Raw genomic sequence first — 17,540 nt, 5'->3', positions numbered from 1 at the left:
CTTTGAGAATCGGGTGCTCAACATTAAAAGTTTATATTTATTTACTTATTTATGGCATTTTATCCCACATTAAACATGAATTAGATTGGAACCTGGGATCATTTAATTTTTTTTTCCTGGAGAGAGTAATGCATTGCTGCCCCCCCCCCCCCCCCCGGCTATAGCCAGCTCTGCAATTTTGGGGCGGCGCAGAGGTGGACAGGGGGGGGGGGGCGCAGAGGTGGACAGGGGGAGGGCGCAAGGGTGGACGTGGGGGGGGGGGGGGGCGCAGAGGTGGACCGGAGAGAGAGCCTGTTGTTAAAAATTTACCAGCACACCACTGATTGTAGTCTTCAGAGATAATTTACTCTTAGTCCATTGTAATGCATTACAGTAATCTAATTGGCTAATAATTAAGGAATGAACTAGGATATTCAATGGTGGTGGATAGCAGATTTTATGGAGCCATTATTATGCACTGATGGGATCAAAGGTTTTGCTAAGAGATTTTCTTTGTCTTAGGTTTATTATTTATTTGCATTTAGCTCACACACGTTCTGTCAAAATGGAACTAATGGGGAAAACCATAGGACAGAAAATTACTGGAGAAATATGTGAACTTTTTATAGCTTTGTGAGAAATGGAAAAAGCAATTGAAAAGGACCTGTTTGAAACAGTTGTAGTTAGAACCTGCCTTTCTCATAAGGGATGTATGTCCATAAATAGCTGAATTGGCCAGGCCAGTGTGAAGTAATGGAATGGTTTCAGGCTTAATGTGGACGCCTATGACAGACCAGATGACTGACAGTTTTGTGGTTAGAACAGAACATACCAGTAATGACAGGCCATTATGGGTTAACAGCAATAGGAAGATGTTTCTAGCTACCAGCAGGTGTCAGGAAGATGGGCACTGTTATTAGCTTGTTTTGGGGCGTTTTTTTCTTCTTCTTCTCCAGTGCCCATCCCAGTACAGCCAGGAGATAATTTTTATATTTTTCACACATAAAAGGCCTCTTATAAAATTACCTCACAGCTGACACGTACTTTTGCCCAACTGACGTGTAAAGCCTTCATTGGCTACCCATTAAAGCACGCATATCCTTCAAGATCTGTTCATTGGCCACAGAGTAATCTTCGGCCTCACGCTGGAATATATGACAGGATTAATAGATCTACCAATATGCAACGCCACCAAAAGTACGAGATCCTATCTCACCCTCCACTTTCCTAGATATCAAGGCCTGAAATAGAAATCTACATACTCGTCTAGTTTCGCATACATCTGCACCAAACTCTGGAACTCACTACCAAAAGATCTAAAATTCTTCAACAATTACCTAACATTTCGTAAACACCTGAAAGCCCACTTTCTTAGAATATTCCTTCCCGAGAACTCCATTTAGTCAAGCAGACCACCGACCAAAACTCTTCAATCAAGATCATGATCATTACAGAACTAAGCATACGTCGCATCAAACGGTTTCATACCCTGTAACCAGCATACTTTAAGTTCACTGTAAGCAACATTTAACCTACCATTAGGTTGGAAAATTTGGGGTATAAATGCAGAAATAAATAAATAAAAATAAATGTGCATGTGCATGGATGGGACCATAGTCTGGGTGGATATGGTGGCGTCACAAAGTGCTTCACCCGCATGCATTTATACCTGGTGTTGAGCAGATAAATGCACAGAGGTACATTTTAACCATTATTGTGTAGGTTTGGAGAGGCAATGTGTTTTTATATAAAATAGCATCAAAATAGGTGCCCACTTGGACTTCCAGCCTAGGTGATCTTTTGAACAATTACCCTGTTTTTGTGAGAACAGCAAAGATGAGAGGGGGAAGGAAATTTGTTCTTTGGAAAGTTCTTGTGTAGTGTTATTTTGGGATCGATTTTCTGTTGGTATAAGATACCATGACCTTAGAAGAACCTACGACTGAGAAACTCAACTATCTTTGGTTTGTATTATGTGAACACAACTTATCCTTTCCTCTGTAGAAACATCTCCTTTCAATAAGGGAGAGAGGAAAGGTAGCTCTAAATATCTCTCACCAAGGAGTACAGTAATGTGGAAATCTGAAGGTTTTTTTTTTTAATGTGTATTTGAATTATGGTATTATTTGGTTGAACAGATGGTAGTAAAAGCTTTTTGTTGTCTTCTGGGGTGGACAGTCCCTTGTTTTGTGTCAGTAGCTGTAAAATTGTTCCAACCTTTTTAATTGTGCAAAGTCACGGTTGCTCAGCTGTCCCTGCCAAACTTAAATCTGAAAATCATTTTTCCAGAAAATCTGAGAGTAAAAAATCTTTTAAAAAATTGTAAACACCGTTGTAAATATAGGTAACTCAAACATCAATTTATTTATTTATTAGGATTTATTTACCGCCTTTTTGAAGAAGTTCACTCAAGGCGGTGTACAGTAAGAATTAGATTTTCTAAGCGGGTTACAATAAAAAGTAAGACAAACGCAAGTCTTGAACTTTACCCAAACTTATGGGGATGTCTAAGGCATATAAGACTTTTTTTTTTGCTAGTTTACAAAATTTCATATAATCAGTGCCTGCTGTTATCTTAATTGGCAGACTATTGAGCCTGCTATAGAAAAGGCAGGTGTCCTTGTTAAAAGCAGGTGAAAGCTTGGCTCTTCAACCAGGCCTTTAATGGAAGAAGTAACTAACTTCTCGGTCTCTCTCGCACACACAAAGAGTGACACAGGCTGCACATAACTGCAGCAGGACATGTTTATCCGCTCCTACCCTAGCAGAGATAACATTTAATCATCTCTCTGACCTCATGTGCAACTTTCTTAAACTAGTCACCTTATTTTCTAACTCCTCTTACTCTCTTACGTATTGATATGTTCCATCTTTGCTTACACCCTACACTATCTATTAAAATGGTCTATTGCATATCGTGTTGACATTGTAAGTAGTATACTATGCCACACTTTGTATTATTTGAATATTTTTACTGCTATTATCTGTTGTTTATGTTTGATTTATTCTTACTGTGCACCGCATTGAGTGAATTCTTTCAAAAAGGCGGTAAATAAATCCAAATAAATATGTTCTTCATTTTAATTACAGACTTGTATTTTGAAATCTCAAAAAAAAAATTAATAGATTTCAAAAGTTTGTGAACCAAAGCTCTTAAAATAAAGGATGAAGTTTGCTAAATGTGCTGTAGAAACCTGTAGGCTATCTGAGAAATACTTATTTTAATTTGAGCAAAGTGATTTAACTGTCTGGTGAAAAACACAAACTGATATTTAATCATTTTTTTATTTAATTCTGTTTTTGTTTTTTTAGGTCAGCAAGTAGACCCAAAGAGGGAAGTTCTCGATGAACGATGGAGACGAGGTTAACAGAGGCTCTAACATGATTTCCACCCCACCCCTTATCCCAGTAGTGATGTACTATAAGTGCACTTTCGTTGGTTATTTGTCTTGGTTCCCAAACTCTGTCTTCCACATTCTCAACCAAAATTAGTTGTCAGGGAAAACAAAATAAGATGAAGAACCTGGTAATTATACCAGGTGTATGCATATAACTCGAGTATTTATTATAGACGTCCTTGAAACCAGACCTGATGGAAGATCCTAAGCACTGGTCCCTCTAAGCTGAGCAGGAGTCATTGTTGCCAGTGGGGGGTAGTGCTCAATGCTGTGTTATCAATTGCTAGGGATAGGCAGGTTCTTCACTACTGAAAATGTGATAAAACAGCACCCCACCCCCTAAAACACACACACACTGGCAGGACTGTAGATTCTGAGGACCAAGGTAGAGTGGCATAGGTACATGGGGCCACGGGGGCCTGGGCCCCTCCAAATTTCCTCTGGGCCCCTAGGTTTGCTGGCGGGGGACCCCCGCCAGCCAAGGTATTTGCTGCAGCGGGGGGGGGGGGGGCAGTAGACCAAAATCTGCCCCCCCCCTTCCCACCGAGAGGTCTGACTTACACCCCTGCCAAGGTTAGAAACCACGGGAGTTAATATTCCACTTCAGCCAGTTTACCTGGCTATACCTGCAGCCCTGAACTTAAATGAATATGCTGTCCTTTTGAATTTAGAACTGTTATTTGTGTGGTCCATCTGAATTGATAAAGCTATCTGAATGCTCCATCACAACTCCCCTAGTCCCTCTTAAATCATTTTTGGCTGAGGTGGGTAATTTTATTACAGGGTGTCTATATGAAATCAAAGGCCAAATAGCAGATGCAGACTGACAGTGATCTGGGCCCCCCGGTCAATAAGGATCGTTGGGGCCCTCTTGCTCCCATCCCTTTCTGAGCCAGGGCTGCTCCTGGCACTCACAGCCCCTGCAGCCAGATGCTGCTTTGCTGGTGATCCAGAGACAAAGCATATGTGCCAAGGATGAGAGAGGAGCTAAGGGGCAGAGAGGAACCCAGGGCATTTTTTCCCCAATTACTGGACAATATAAGGCTTTGTTGCCTCTGCTGTACTTGCTGCCAAGCTTTTACTGCTTGCAGTACTCTTTCAGCCCCTTTCTGCAATTTCAGATCCAAGCACTGGTTAATAATCAGTGCCCCACATCTGATTCCAGCACCCCCTTTCCCCCTCCCTTTAGGAGGTCATCACAATTGCACTGTATAGATTTTTGGTGCTCTTAGTGATTCGTCCCCACCCCCATCTCAGTTCCATTGGGAAAAGTTGTGTGAAATGATGAGAAGGTCAATTATTTCACTGAGAAAACTGCAACCCCGCAACACAGAAGAAAAGAGCAAACATATTTACTGCCATCCACTTACAAATCATTATTTAACGCAGGTGATCCCCACCTGGAGCGAGAAAAGAGCTTCCAATCCAAGCGGTAATAAGAAGGGGAAGCAGAAGCCGAATTCGCACTTACTATCCTGTGGCCTGGTCCGCTGGTACCAGAAATTCCTTCTGCCATGGCATGTCCTTGCAGAAGAAGGAAGTTACGTCAGAAGAGAGAGGGATGGGCCGTGGCAGAGAGAAGTTCTGACATCAGCGAACCAGGCCTCAGGATAGTAAGTGTGGACTAGCCTTCTCCTTCCCCTTCTTACCATTTGGATTGGAAGCTCTTTTCTCGCTCCAGGTTTGGGGGGGGGGGGGGGAGGGCATCCTGGTCCTGGGGTGAAAGGGATGTCGGGCACATAGGAGGAAGTACTGGGCCCGAATGGCCAGTGTACCCCTGCAATAGTGCTGCTTTACCCTATTCCAGAACTTGTGGGTAGTTGTGCCCATCAATCAGCAGGTGGAGGTAAAGAACATTTTGAACAACTCTTGGCACTACAGTAAAATCATAGTATACAGCCCAAACAGAATAACCTTCAAAATGCAAATCAAAATACTTCATGAGTTTAATGCTAAACATATGCCCCAGATTCTGTATAGGTCGCCCATAGTTGGACACAGAACCCAGGTCCATACATAAACTAGCCTACTAAGCATTAATAATCAATAATTGGTGTTAAGCACTTAATTGGCAGTAATTAGGACCTAGGCATGAAACTGTCCTACTCCTTATTCTATAGCGTGCACCTTAATTTCATAGCGTACAACTCAAAAGGGGATGTGGCCATGGGAGGGGCATGAGCGAGTCAGGACATTCTCAGAAATTGGACACCATGTATAGAATACCTACATTTGCGTGCCTAACTGCCATCAGTTGGGCGCAAGCGTTTACACCAGCTTTAGACAGACATAAGTGGTTGCGTCCAAAGTTAGATGCAAAGGGATAGATTATATTTATGACGCCGAAATAATAAGCCTAGGCATATTTTATAAACTACGCCTAAAGTTAGGCGCAGTTTATAGAATACGTCTAAACTTAGGTGTATATAGAATTTGTCCAATGCCCATACCTGCGACTATATTTAGTTATGGCTATTTACGCCAGCTAAAACCTGGTATAAATGCTGACACATGAGTTACGCATAGAGCGGGAATATTCTGTAACAATGCGCGTAAATTCTAGGAATTCCCATGACTTGCCCATGCCCCTCCCATGACTACGCCCCTTTACCAGATCTGCATCTTAGAATGTACGTGCATCATTTTATAGAACACACTTAGAAAATTGTGCGCGTAAATTCTAATTAAAGCCTTTAGTGGCAATAATTGCTTGTTAAATGCCAGTTTTCGGCGCTGATTGGCTTGTTAAGCCAATTAAGTTGCACACACAAAATGGAATACGAACAGTTTTGTGTGCGCAACTTAGCTTGCACCATATAGAATTTGGGGGAAAATGCATGCTAAGCAAATATTATGTAGATGTCACTCAGCACAATGCGGCCTTTACAGAATACTAGCTTAGAGCAGATCAGAATGGCGCCTATCTTTGGATGCCAATTACTAAATCTAGCCTATGGTTTTCTGGATCCTTTTTACTTTCTTGCTCAAACTGGGGTGACTTCATTAGACCTACTTTAGTGCCTTCCAGATGCACAGTGCAAAAACTACTGGTGTTGACAGGTAACCTGTAGACAGACAAGGAAAATGGACTAATTAATTCTCTATCAGATGAAGGTCACTGGTCGTAAGCAATTCAGATTCTTAGTGGCAACAACCTCCCATTGATAGGAATTTTATTTAACGAAGCTTGTGTTGCTGGTACAAGATTTTAATTACGGCAGATGTTGATTGGAATATTCGGTCTATGGAATTAATTGGAAGTAGAGAAGTCAAGTTGTATTTATAAAACTAAAACGATAGTGCCTTTGCAGTTATGCTGGCATTTTGTTATTGTGATTTTCCACCTCCCACCACAAAGGCTGAGCTGATTTTTAAGTACTGAAGTGGCTGTATGCATTACTGAAATTCTCCCATTAAGTGGGTGGGAATTGGAATCCTAATTGACTGAATGGTGCTTTTACAAATTTCTTATATTTATGAAACCATATTAACAATTTCTCAGTGATGTAAAAAAAAACAACAACCTTCCAAGCATCTAAGGCTAAAATGCAAAGATATAATGACCTATTTCAAGAATAATCTGTTAAATGAATGTTTTCTTTACCACATGAAAATTTATTTGAGTAGGAAAACACATCTCCACACATTAAATAGATTCCATAAACACTTTATACTTCTCAGACTTCAGAAATACAAAACTGCTTGGGTGGGCTTTTGCCCTATGTTTTTGGAGCATAGGTATGCTATAGAATTTTTGAAGTAGAAATGTGGTTGTTCTTCTAGTGCCTTCCCTTTAAAACCTTCAGTGCCCTAACTGAAAAATAGTCTAAAGTGCTCTTGAAGGAGATTGTTTAAGATTCCATGGGCAGCAAGGACAAGGGTGGAAAACATTTAAAAGAATAAGGTGGTAGACATTTTGTAAGAGCCAGGGCAGACATACGTTGATTTTTTTTTTTCTCTTGTAGCTTTCATTAATATTCATCCCAGTGCTTTTTTTGTGCCGGTACGCAACGGTACGGCGTACCGGCACCTTTTTTTTTTTGCTCCCCCCCGCCCCGTGAGTCCATGTCCCGCACGCAGTGCCGGCCCCCATTTCCGGCCGCTGCTGCTTCTCCTGTTGAGCAGCAGCGGCCGCTACACAAAGAAAAAGATTTTTTTAAAAATTGAAACCTGGCTGAAACGCGGCACCCCGGCACTGTAGACAGCCATTAGGCATTGGCTGTTGCCCCGCAACCGCTCCTCCTCTTGCCTCTACGTCACTGCGCTCCTCCGGGGTCTTCCTCCAGGGGCAGTGACGTAGAGGCAAGAGGAGGAGCGGTTGCGGGGCAACAGCCAATGCCTAATGGCTGTCTACAGTGCCGGGGTGCCGCGTTTCAGCCAGGTTTCAATTTTTTTTCAATCTTCTTTTTCTTTGTGTAGCGGCCGCTGCTGCTCAACAACAGGAGAAGCAGCAGCGGCCGGAAATAGGGGCTGGTGCCGCGTGTGTCGCGTCTTCGCGCCGTTCGCGTCAAACTTGGCAGGGAGAGGGAATCCAACAGAGGGAAGGATTTGGGAGAGAGAGGGAAAACAACAGAGGGAAGGATTGGGGAGAGAGAGGGAAAACAACAGAGGGAAGGATTGGGGAGAGAGAGAAAGAGGGAAACCAACAGAGGGAAGGATTTGGGAGAGAGAGGGAAAACAACAGAGGGAAGGATTGGGGAGAGAGAGAAAGAGGGAAAACAACAGAGGGAAGGATTGGGGGGAGAGAGAGAAAGAGGGAAACCAACAGAGGGAAGGATTGGGGAGAGAGAGAAAGAGGGAAAACAACAGAGGGAAGGATTGGGGAGAGAGAGAAAGAGGGAAACCAACAGAGGGAAGGATTTGGGAGAGAGAGGGAAAACAACAGAGGGAAGGATTGGGGGAGAGAGAGAAAGAGGGAAACCAACAGAGGGAAGGATTGGGGGAGAGAGAGAAAGAAGGAAACCAACAGAGGGAAGGATTGGGGAGAGAGGGAAAACAACAGAGGGAAGGATTGGGGAGAGAGAGGGAAAACAACAGAGGGAAGGATTGGGGAGAGAGAGAAAGAGGGAAAACAACAGAGGGAAGGATTTGGGAGAGAGAGGGAAAACAACAGAGGGAAGGATTGGGGAGAGAGAGAAAGAGGGAAAACAACAGAGGGAAGGATTGGGGAGAGAGAGAAAGAGGGAAACCAACAGAGGGAAGGATTTGGGAGAGAGAGGGAAAACAACAGAGGGAAGGATTGGGGGAGAGAGAGAAAGAGGGAAACCAACAGAGGGAAGGATTGGGGGAGAGAGAGAAAGAAGGAAACCAACAGAGGGAAGGATTGGGGAGAGAGGGAAAACAACAGAGGGAAGGATTGGGGAGAGAGAGGGAAAACAACAGAGGGAAGGATTGGGGAGAGAGAGAAAGAGGGAAAACAACAGAGGGAAGGATTTGGGAGAGAGAGGGAAAACAACAGAGGGAAGGATTGGGGAGAGAGAGAAAGAGGGAAAACAACAGAGGGAAGGATTGGTGAAAGAGGGAAACCAACAGAGGGAAGGATTGGGGGGAGAGAGAGAAAGAGGGAAACCAACAGAGGGAAGGATTGGGGAGAGAGAGAAAGAGGGAAAACAACAGAGGGAAGGATTGGGGAGAGAGAGAAAGAGGGAAAACAACAGAGGGAAGGATTGGGGAGAGAGAGGGAAAACAATAGAGGGAAGGATTGGGGAGAGAGAGGGAAAACAATAGAGGGAAGGATTGGGGAGAGAGAGAAAGAGGGAAAACAACAGAGGGAAGGATTGGGGAGAGAGAGGGAAAACAACAGAGGGAAGGATTGGGGAGAGAGAGAAAGGGAAAACAACAGGGAAGGATTGGGGAGAGAGAGGGAAAAACAGATGGAAGGATTGGGGAGAGAGGGAAAAACAGATGGAAGGATTGGGGAAAGAGAGAGGGAAAACAGATGGAAGGATGGGGAGAGAGAGGGGGAAAACAGATGGAAGGATGGGGAGAGAGAGAGGGAAGATGCTGGATGGAAGAATGCAGAAAGAAATAGGGGAGACACTGGAAGGATGGGGAGAGAAAGCAGAGCTGCTGGATGGAAAAGGGGAATAGAGAAAGACTGGAGAATAAGAGGAAGGGGCATGGGGAGAACAAGGGTGAGGAAAAGATGAAAAGCCACAGGTAGATGAAGGACATTAAAGAATGGATAGTAAGAATGAATTAAATCTGGACAGAGAGAGAGCCTGAAAAATATTGAAGAAAGCAAAGAAAAAGGAGACAAAAATGACAAATGGCACAGAAGAGTTAAGCGAAAAGAAAAGAAAGCAGAATCACAGACTGGGACCAATATGGAAAGAAAAACAGTCACCAGACAACAAAGGTAGAAAAAAATCATTTTATTTTCATTTTAGTGTTTGTAATTATGTCCAATTTGAGAATTTACATTGGCTGTCTTATTTTGCACTGGGTATACTGGAGCTGTAAGAGCTTACAGAGATTATTTATAATGAAAAAAAATCACGTTATTTTTTTCTCCTATAGTACTATAATATTTTCAATGATGTCTGTTTATATGCGCCATGGCTGGTATAGGGGGTGTGGTTAATGTGGGTGTGGCTATCATAGGGGTGGAGCCATATGTGGTGACCCCGCCCATAATGAGTACCGGCACCTTTTTTTCTACAAAAAAAGCACTGATTCATCCTATATAATAATTCTCACCTCCAATGTTCTAAAGTAGCTGCCTGTGTCCGTGGCTCCTGGAGTTGCTGAGCTAGGCTCCGTAGCCAGGCTGACGTCACTCACAGCTGATTCCCAGGCAGGGGGAGGAGTAGGGAAACACGCGGAGCAACTTGCGCTGCATGTTTCCCTACTCCTCCCCCTGCCTGGGAATCAGCTGTGAGTGCGCCGCTCAAACACCCCCTCCGCACATCACCCAAGCCCCCCCCCGGCACATCAAACACCCCCTCCCCCCCTCCCGAAGCACATCAACCCCCTCGCCGCCCGAAGCTGCCACTGGTAACGCTGTCCGGCTGCTGCTGCTTCTCCTGTTGAGCAGCAGCAGCCGCAACAAAAAGAAAAAAAGCCATGAATGTTTTAAAACCTGAAACGCAGCACCGTACACAGCCATCAGGCATTGGCTTTCGGCTCTGCAGCCGCTTCTCCTCTCGCTTCCACGTCACTGCCCCTGGAGTAAGACCCCAGAGGAACGCAGCGACTTGAGAGACGAGAGGAGGAGCAGCTGCAGAGCCGACAGCCAATGCCTGATGGCTGTGTACGGTGCTGCGTTTCAGGTTTTAAAACATTCATGGCTTTTTTTCTTTTTGTAGTGGCCGCTGCTGCTCAACAGGAGAAGCAGCAGCAGCTGCGGGTGGCGAGGGGGTTTGATGCGCCGGAGGGGGGGGGAGAGGGAGGGTCGCTGGACATGGGTGGCTGGAGGGGGGGGCAGGGGAGAGGGAGGTGGGGAGGGGGTCCTGAGACCAGAGAGGTGGGGAGGGGCACACACTCACTGTCTCTCAAATACACTCTCTCTGACACACTCCTTGTCTATCACACTCTATCTCTCTGTCACACACACAGTCTCACACACACAGACACTCTGTCTCTCACACACTCCCTCTCACACAAACACAAACACTGTCTCTCTCTCATTCTCTCTCTGACACACACACTCATCTCTCACACATACTCTCAAACATACACACTCCCTCTCAAACATACACACTCCGAGGAAAACCTTGTTAGCGCCCGTTTCATTTGTGTCAGAAACGGGCCTTTTTAACTAGTAACATAGCATAGTAACATAGTAGATGACGGCAGAAAAAGACTGTTTACTAAGATGTGCTAGCGTTTCTAGTGTGTGCTAAAAATGCTAGCGCACCTACAGTGCAGCTTAGTAAACAGGGCCCTAAGTTTTTTGGGCTGTTTGTTGCTTTTTTTCTCTTTGCTATTTTGACCAGATCTCTAGTTTCTTTATTCGGGGGGGGGGGGGGGGGGGGGTCTTTGGACATACATTCTTTTGGTCTATTTGCAATGTTTTTGGCTCATTTGTGTTTTGTTTTTTTCTGTCCCTTTTCCTTGGTGTTGGGCTAATTTTTATTCACAAAGAGATTTTTTTTTTTTTTTTACACAGGGGGACAGGGGGGTTTGGTGAACTCATGTCCAGGACTTTTCTGAGAATCAGAACGCTTAATCCAAGGGCGTAGCCAGACAGCAGATTTTGGGTGGGCCTAGGCGAGAAGTGGGTGGGCACCAAATGTTCTCCCTCCCCCCCCCCCCCCCCCAACGCCAAAAAAATATCTCAGCTGGTGGGAAAATGCTTCTCTCCACCCTGGAAGTCTGCAGCAGGCATGCACTGAAAACTGAGCATGCGCAGGTGCCGGTATCTTGGAGAGTAGCGTCTTCGTTCCCATTAGGGAGAAGTCTTCAGCTGGCAGAGCTTGGGATCCCTACCAGCTACCACTAAACATGTGCTACTGTTGGGTGGGCCTGAACCCTAAGTGGGTGGGCCCCAGCCCACCCAGGCCCACCTGTGGCTACGCCACTGGCTTAATCACTAGGCCAGGTGATTCTCAGGTTTGATTTTCAGGATATTCACACTAAATACACATGAAAGAATTTGCATGTGCTGCCTCCACTATATGAAACTATCTACTGCACATTACTTAACAGCTATCCCGAGGACCAGGTTGAAAACTGCTATCCTTAGTTCTTGAAGCTAAAGGTACATATTCTCCCAACAGAAACAGTCGCACAATTTATTATATAAATAACTAGTAAAAAAATGCCCGTTTAAGAAAGCAATGAAACGGGCGCTAGCAAGGGTTTCCTGTAGTGTTTGTTTGAAGTGTCGTTCGCCGGTATGGGAGGCCTGGTCCCCGCCCCCAGCGCCTACCTGCACGTTGATGGGCACTCGCAGCGAGTCGTCGGCCATTTTCTGGCCCCAGCGCCTACCTACACGTTGATGGGCATTCGCAGTGAGTCCTTGGCCATTTTCGCGTGGTCGCCGGTATGGGAGGCCTGGTCCCCGCCCCCAGCACCTACCTGCATCTTGATGGGGAGTCGGAGCGATTTTTGCGCGTTCAACGGTATCGGAGCCATGCTGGCCGGCCCCAGCGCCTAGCTCGACCTTGATGGCCACTCGCAGCGAGTCATTGGGCATTTTTTGTGCGTTGGACGATATCGGAGTCGTGTTCCCCGGCCCCACCGCTTAGCTCCACCTTGATGTCCGCCTCGTTGGTGATGGTGTGGCCGCATTTGATGCACCTCGGGGAGATCTCTGCCCTCGTTCGTCATCATGTTGTGACGCGAGGGCGGGGCACACAGTAATGGGCCAAAATGGATATCTCTGGCACCTCACACTTCCGGTTGAGGCTTCATTTAGAAAGTTGGGGTTGCGAATTATGTCCGGAAGGGGCGTGGCTGAGGGCGGGTCTGTGAGTGAGAGTGAATGGTGCATGAGTGAGGGTGAGTGTTGCTGACAGCCTAGCCTTCAGTGTTTCCCTCCCACAGAGTGAGCTTCAGAATGTTCCAGGTGAGAATTATTATATAGGATGTGAAACACCGTCCCCCGAACTCTGTAAATGGCACCCAAAGTTAGGTGTGCAATTGGGCATGCAGTTACAGAATTGATTCAGTTACATGTGTAACTTCATTTGATAATTAGAGCTAAATAGGCACTTAGTTGGCGATAAGTACCCATAACAAGAACTAATTGACAATAATTTGTAGTTACATACCTGACTAACTTACACCCCTGTTCTGTAAACTGAGGAGCCCTTTACTAAGGGGTTGGCGTGTGGCAACCCAGAACTACCGCTGGGGTACTGCAGGAGCCCAGCGGTAGTTCCACCTCCACCGCGTACCAACTCGGGCAGTGCCACGCACTTCCCTGTTATCACTGGGTTAGCTCTGGAGCACCTACCACCATCTCAATGGGTGGCCATAAGGGCTGCCCCCCCACCCCCCCAAAATGGTTGTGTGGTAAAAGGGGACCTCACCGCGCATCAAAAACACACGCTGACGCTAATGCAAGCCCTTTTTTTTTTTTTTACTGCGGCTTACTAAAATGGCCCTTGGGTGACTAATTTTAATAGCATTCAATTCCAAAGGGGGGGGGGGGGGGGGGGGGGTGGTAGCATGGACCTGGGAGGAACATGAGCAGGTTAGGGGCATGCCAAGGAATTAGTCATGATGTCATATCACTTTGGGGCCCTTTTATTAAGCTGCGCTAAAAAGTGGCAGTGCTATTGCCAGTGCAGGTCTTTCTCATCCACTGAGGCCACTTTTAACATGGCAGTAAAATGGCCCTATTTTCCCTATTAATGGCCACACGCTAATTTCCCCATTACCAAGTGAGCATTTACTGATACTTATTTTCTAGGCCCTACCGCAGTAAGGGCTCACGTGCTAACCACGCGCTAATTGGTGGCGAGCAGCGATATAGCTGTGCTAACCGATTAGCGCAGGACTCGCCTACTCTCTGTCCCCCCCCCCCCCACTGCTAAAATATGCATTCTGTTTTTTAGCGCACACCAATCCCAAAAACTACCACAGGACACCTGAGCGTGCTCCACAGTGGTCCTTTTAAACCTGCAATAAGCAGGGGTTAGTGCTTACCGCAGCTTAGTAAAAGGGCCCCTTTATGTCATTGGCAAATTAAGGGGTCCTTTTACAAAGCTGCGTTACAAAGCGGCCACTTCTTACCGCAACCGGAATTTTTCATTATTTTAAATGGAAGTCATACATTTCTGCACACTAATGAAAATTTTGTCTGTCGGCAATTTACTGACTGAGCCTTTACCACCACCTTTTTAGAAGAAAGTTAAGGGCTCACGCACTAACCTGGCGGTAATCGGACATTGCACAGCAATGCTTACTACCGGGCACGCCTACACTGCGCCCCCCCCCCCCCCCCCCCGCGCTACAAAATAGAAAAATATTTTCTGGTGTGGGAAACCACCGCAGGGTATCTGGGCACCCCACAGCAGTGCTGTTTTGGTGCACACTACCTGCGCAGTAGAAAATTTTCCCAATTTAAAGAAAATCTTTTATTTGGTGTCTTTGGAGTCCTTTTACCAAGCAGCGGTAAAAGGACCCCTGCAGCGGTGGGGCCTGGCTTTGCTGCACGCCGAGGCCACCTTCTGTTGCAGTGGGTTAAAGGGGATATTTGTTAAAGAAGGAAATCGCCATGTGACCATTTCCTGGGGGGGGGGGGGGGGTTCCATGCTCAGCTAGCGGTTACCAGGCAACATGCGGCAGTGCCTGATTACTGCTGGGTAAGCCTCCAGCTTAAAAAAAATTGGGGATGGCATACAACACACACCGGAACTACCGCCGGGCTCCTGTGGTGGCGCAGCGGTAGGGCCAATTTGCCACGCGCCATTGCCGCGGTAGCTCTACCTGACCTTTGTAAACTACTATTACTAATCATTTCTGTAGCACTACTAGACGTATGTAAACGGGCCCCTCTATGTTTTGTTAATTTTATTTCCTTTCCGTTGCAGTCACGAGCGGTGCAGACTACTAATCTAAGCCAAGGAAGGTGAAGAAGCTCAATGAAGAGGACTTGCAAATCTGCCTGAACCAACCATATCAGAGCAAGAGAGTTTTTTCAAACGTTCAGGGGGGGTGGGAGGGGAAGAATCCGGATGGTTTTAAGACAGTGTGATTTAAATGTTCTTAAGGGTTTTTTTTTTTCTCTGTATAGCATCAATTTTGCACACTAATGGGGCTTTCAAATCTCAAAGCACACTAGACGTGAAATTTTAATTAAATCTCCTCTTCATATTCCATTAATTGCTCTAAATATGAATAACCACTGCAGCTTTTAAGCATGATGAAGTGAAATGGACACAGTCTACGCTTGTTGCAACATTTCCATCCTCTCGGATCAGCTTTAAGTGGGCTCTGTCTTGTTTTCAAGTCCCCTCTTCCTTCTGCTCCCCAATATCTCTCCTCACCCATTACACACCCTCTTGTTCTCTTCACTGTTTATCTGGTAATCTTCTCTTACTTTTAGTACTACATCCTGATTGTGTTTCCCCTCCCCTTTTGTCTCTCAGACCCCACCACATTTGTATTTAGAGTTGTAAACCACATAGTCGCTTTCATAGAAAAATTCCAGTATAGCAAGTACAGAGAATAAGTAAATAAAATTTCCATCTTTTCTCTTAACTTTAGAAGGAGCAAACAACAAAAAATATTCCACAATAGCTGAAAAGTAATCACACGAGCAGACATTTGGATGGGGTACAACATTCAAATACTCTCCACTTTTTAAAATTTTCAAAATCTAGACATTCTAAAGCATTTTCCCCATTTTGGATCAATAGGAGGAAGGGGTAGGAAGGAAAGCTTTACATTTTACAAATTTTTTGCCTCAACTCTACAATGCATCTATATATACATTGAAATGAATATTTTATTTCTTATTTCCTTGTCCCTTATTGTACCCATTTACCCCTACCTTACCTGACCCTTTTTCTAATTGTATTTGTTTAAAACCTACCGTACTTGGCGTCCACCATTATGGTATTTTGGGTAAGCCACATTGAGCCTGCTAATATGTGGGAAAATGTGGGATACAAATGTTACAAATAAATAAATAAAAATACCGTACTGTTACAAACTCAAAACATTGGTGGTGGTTTAAAAAACAAACAAACAAACAAACATGTATACTGAATGAATCACCCCTAGCAAGCATGCCCCAAGTGCAGTCTTGTTGATGTATATTTTGCTATGGTTAGGTGGCCTTCACATAGCTTGGCCCAGTACTGTCACACATGGAGCACAGAGCTCTCAACATGGAGATCCCCATTTCTTCTTCCTACTCTCCATGACTTGTGGGATCTTAGGTAACTCTCAACTTGCTTATGCTAAAGCATAGTTGTATAATGTTTGAAGCAGGAGCTGTTGGGGTTTTTTGGATTTTTTTTTTTTTTTTTTGCTGGGGACCCAGCAGTTTCCTCTTCCACCTTTGTACTTCATGCACAGTTGGAGCCAGGGCTGGGATCTGGTACCATGAGCCTTGATATGTAACTTCCTGAAGGTCCCCCCCCCCCCCCACCCCTGCTTTGTCCTTTCCTGTCTCCTCAACATATCAAATCTGTTCATTGTGGCATCCTCAGCTAGGGGACCACATGCCAGTTTCCTTGTGGAGCCCTATAATCAGTTTAGCCAGTAAGTATCATGCTTAACAAAAAAAACACAACTCACCTGCCTCCCTCCCCCAAGGGCTTGAGTGCTGCCTCCAGATAATCTCTGACCAGGGGCCTTCTGCATGGCAGTGCAAAACATTACCCACTGGAGCTACTGGGGCCACCCAATGTGAACCTTAAAATCCTAGAAATAAGTTTGTACAGTGAAGCCACCAATAAATATGAATTGTGTCCTTTGTATAGAATATGGCATGCCATTAAAGTTGTCCTATTTCAAGTCCATTCAGTTTAGATTTCATTTCAGAGGCAGAGAGTCCTAGTTGACCATCTTGGTCCTGGAGGAAACATGACACATTTTGAAAAAAGGGACCTCTGTATTCCCAGCAGCTCATGTACAGACTCATTGGGGTTGAGCCAAAAGGCTGACCCATTCTGTATAGTTTTGTTTTTTAAGTTTTTCCAAGCATTTACTTGAGTATTTTCAACATGATGGACTCTAAATTAGAAGGGAAAGAGAGACTGTACTGACGCTCTTCTGAGTATCATTGAGGTTTCATGGAGTCCAGGTGTGCGGATGTTATAATGCCGTTGTATCGCTCCATGGTGCGACCGCACCTGGAGTATTGTGTTCAGTACTGATCTCCGTATCTCAAAAAGATATAGTAGAATTGGAAAAGGTACAGCGAAGGCGACGAAAATGATAGTGGGGATGGGACGACTTTCCTATGAAAGAGCTGAGAAGGCTAGGGCTTTTTAGCTTGGAGAAGAGACGGCTGAGGGGAGATATGATAGAAGTGTATAAAATAATGAGTGGAATGGATCGGGTGGATGTGAAGCGACTGTTCACGCTATCCAAAACTAGGACTAGATGCATGTTGAAGCTACAGTGTGGTAAATTTAAAACGAATCGGAGAAAATTTTTCTTCACCCAACGTGTAATTAGACTCTGGAATTCGTTGCCGGAGAACGTGGTACGGGCGGTTAGCTTGACGGAGTTTAAAAAGGGGTTAGATAGATTCCTACA

At 45.0% G+C, this 17,540-nt stretch overlaps 1 protein-coding gene across 5 annotated transcripts in view; it reads left to right on the top strand.

The window, feature by feature from the left end:
• Positions 1–17,148, top strand: part of LOC115469438 (CD99 antigen-like) — a 153,223-nt gene extending 136,075 nt beyond the window's left edge. For all 5 annotated transcript variants that reach the window (XM_030202089.1, XM_030202087.1, XM_030202086.1 and 2 more), the window contains 2 exons: positions 3,292–3,342; positions 14,861–17,148. In XM_030202089.1, coding sequence (XP_030057949.1) covers positions 3,292–3,342; positions 14,861–14,883 — 74 coding nt within the window. In that variant the 3' untranslated portion in view covers positions 14,884–17,148. The remainder of the gene's footprint in view (positions 1–3,291; positions 3,343–14,860) is intronic.
• The last annotated feature ends 392 nt before the right edge of the window (positions 17,149–17,540 follow it).

This window comes from Microcaecilia unicolor, chromosome 4 (assembly GCF_901765095.1).
Source record: "Microcaecilia unicolor chromosome 4, aMicUni1.1, whole genome shotgun sequence".
Classification (NCBI taxonomy): domain Eukaryota; kingdom Metazoa; phylum Chordata; class Amphibia; order Gymnophiona; family Siphonopidae; genus Microcaecilia; species Microcaecilia unicolor.
Note: the sequence above shows the minus strand (reverse complement) of the source record. Positions and strands in the feature narration are given on the sequence as shown.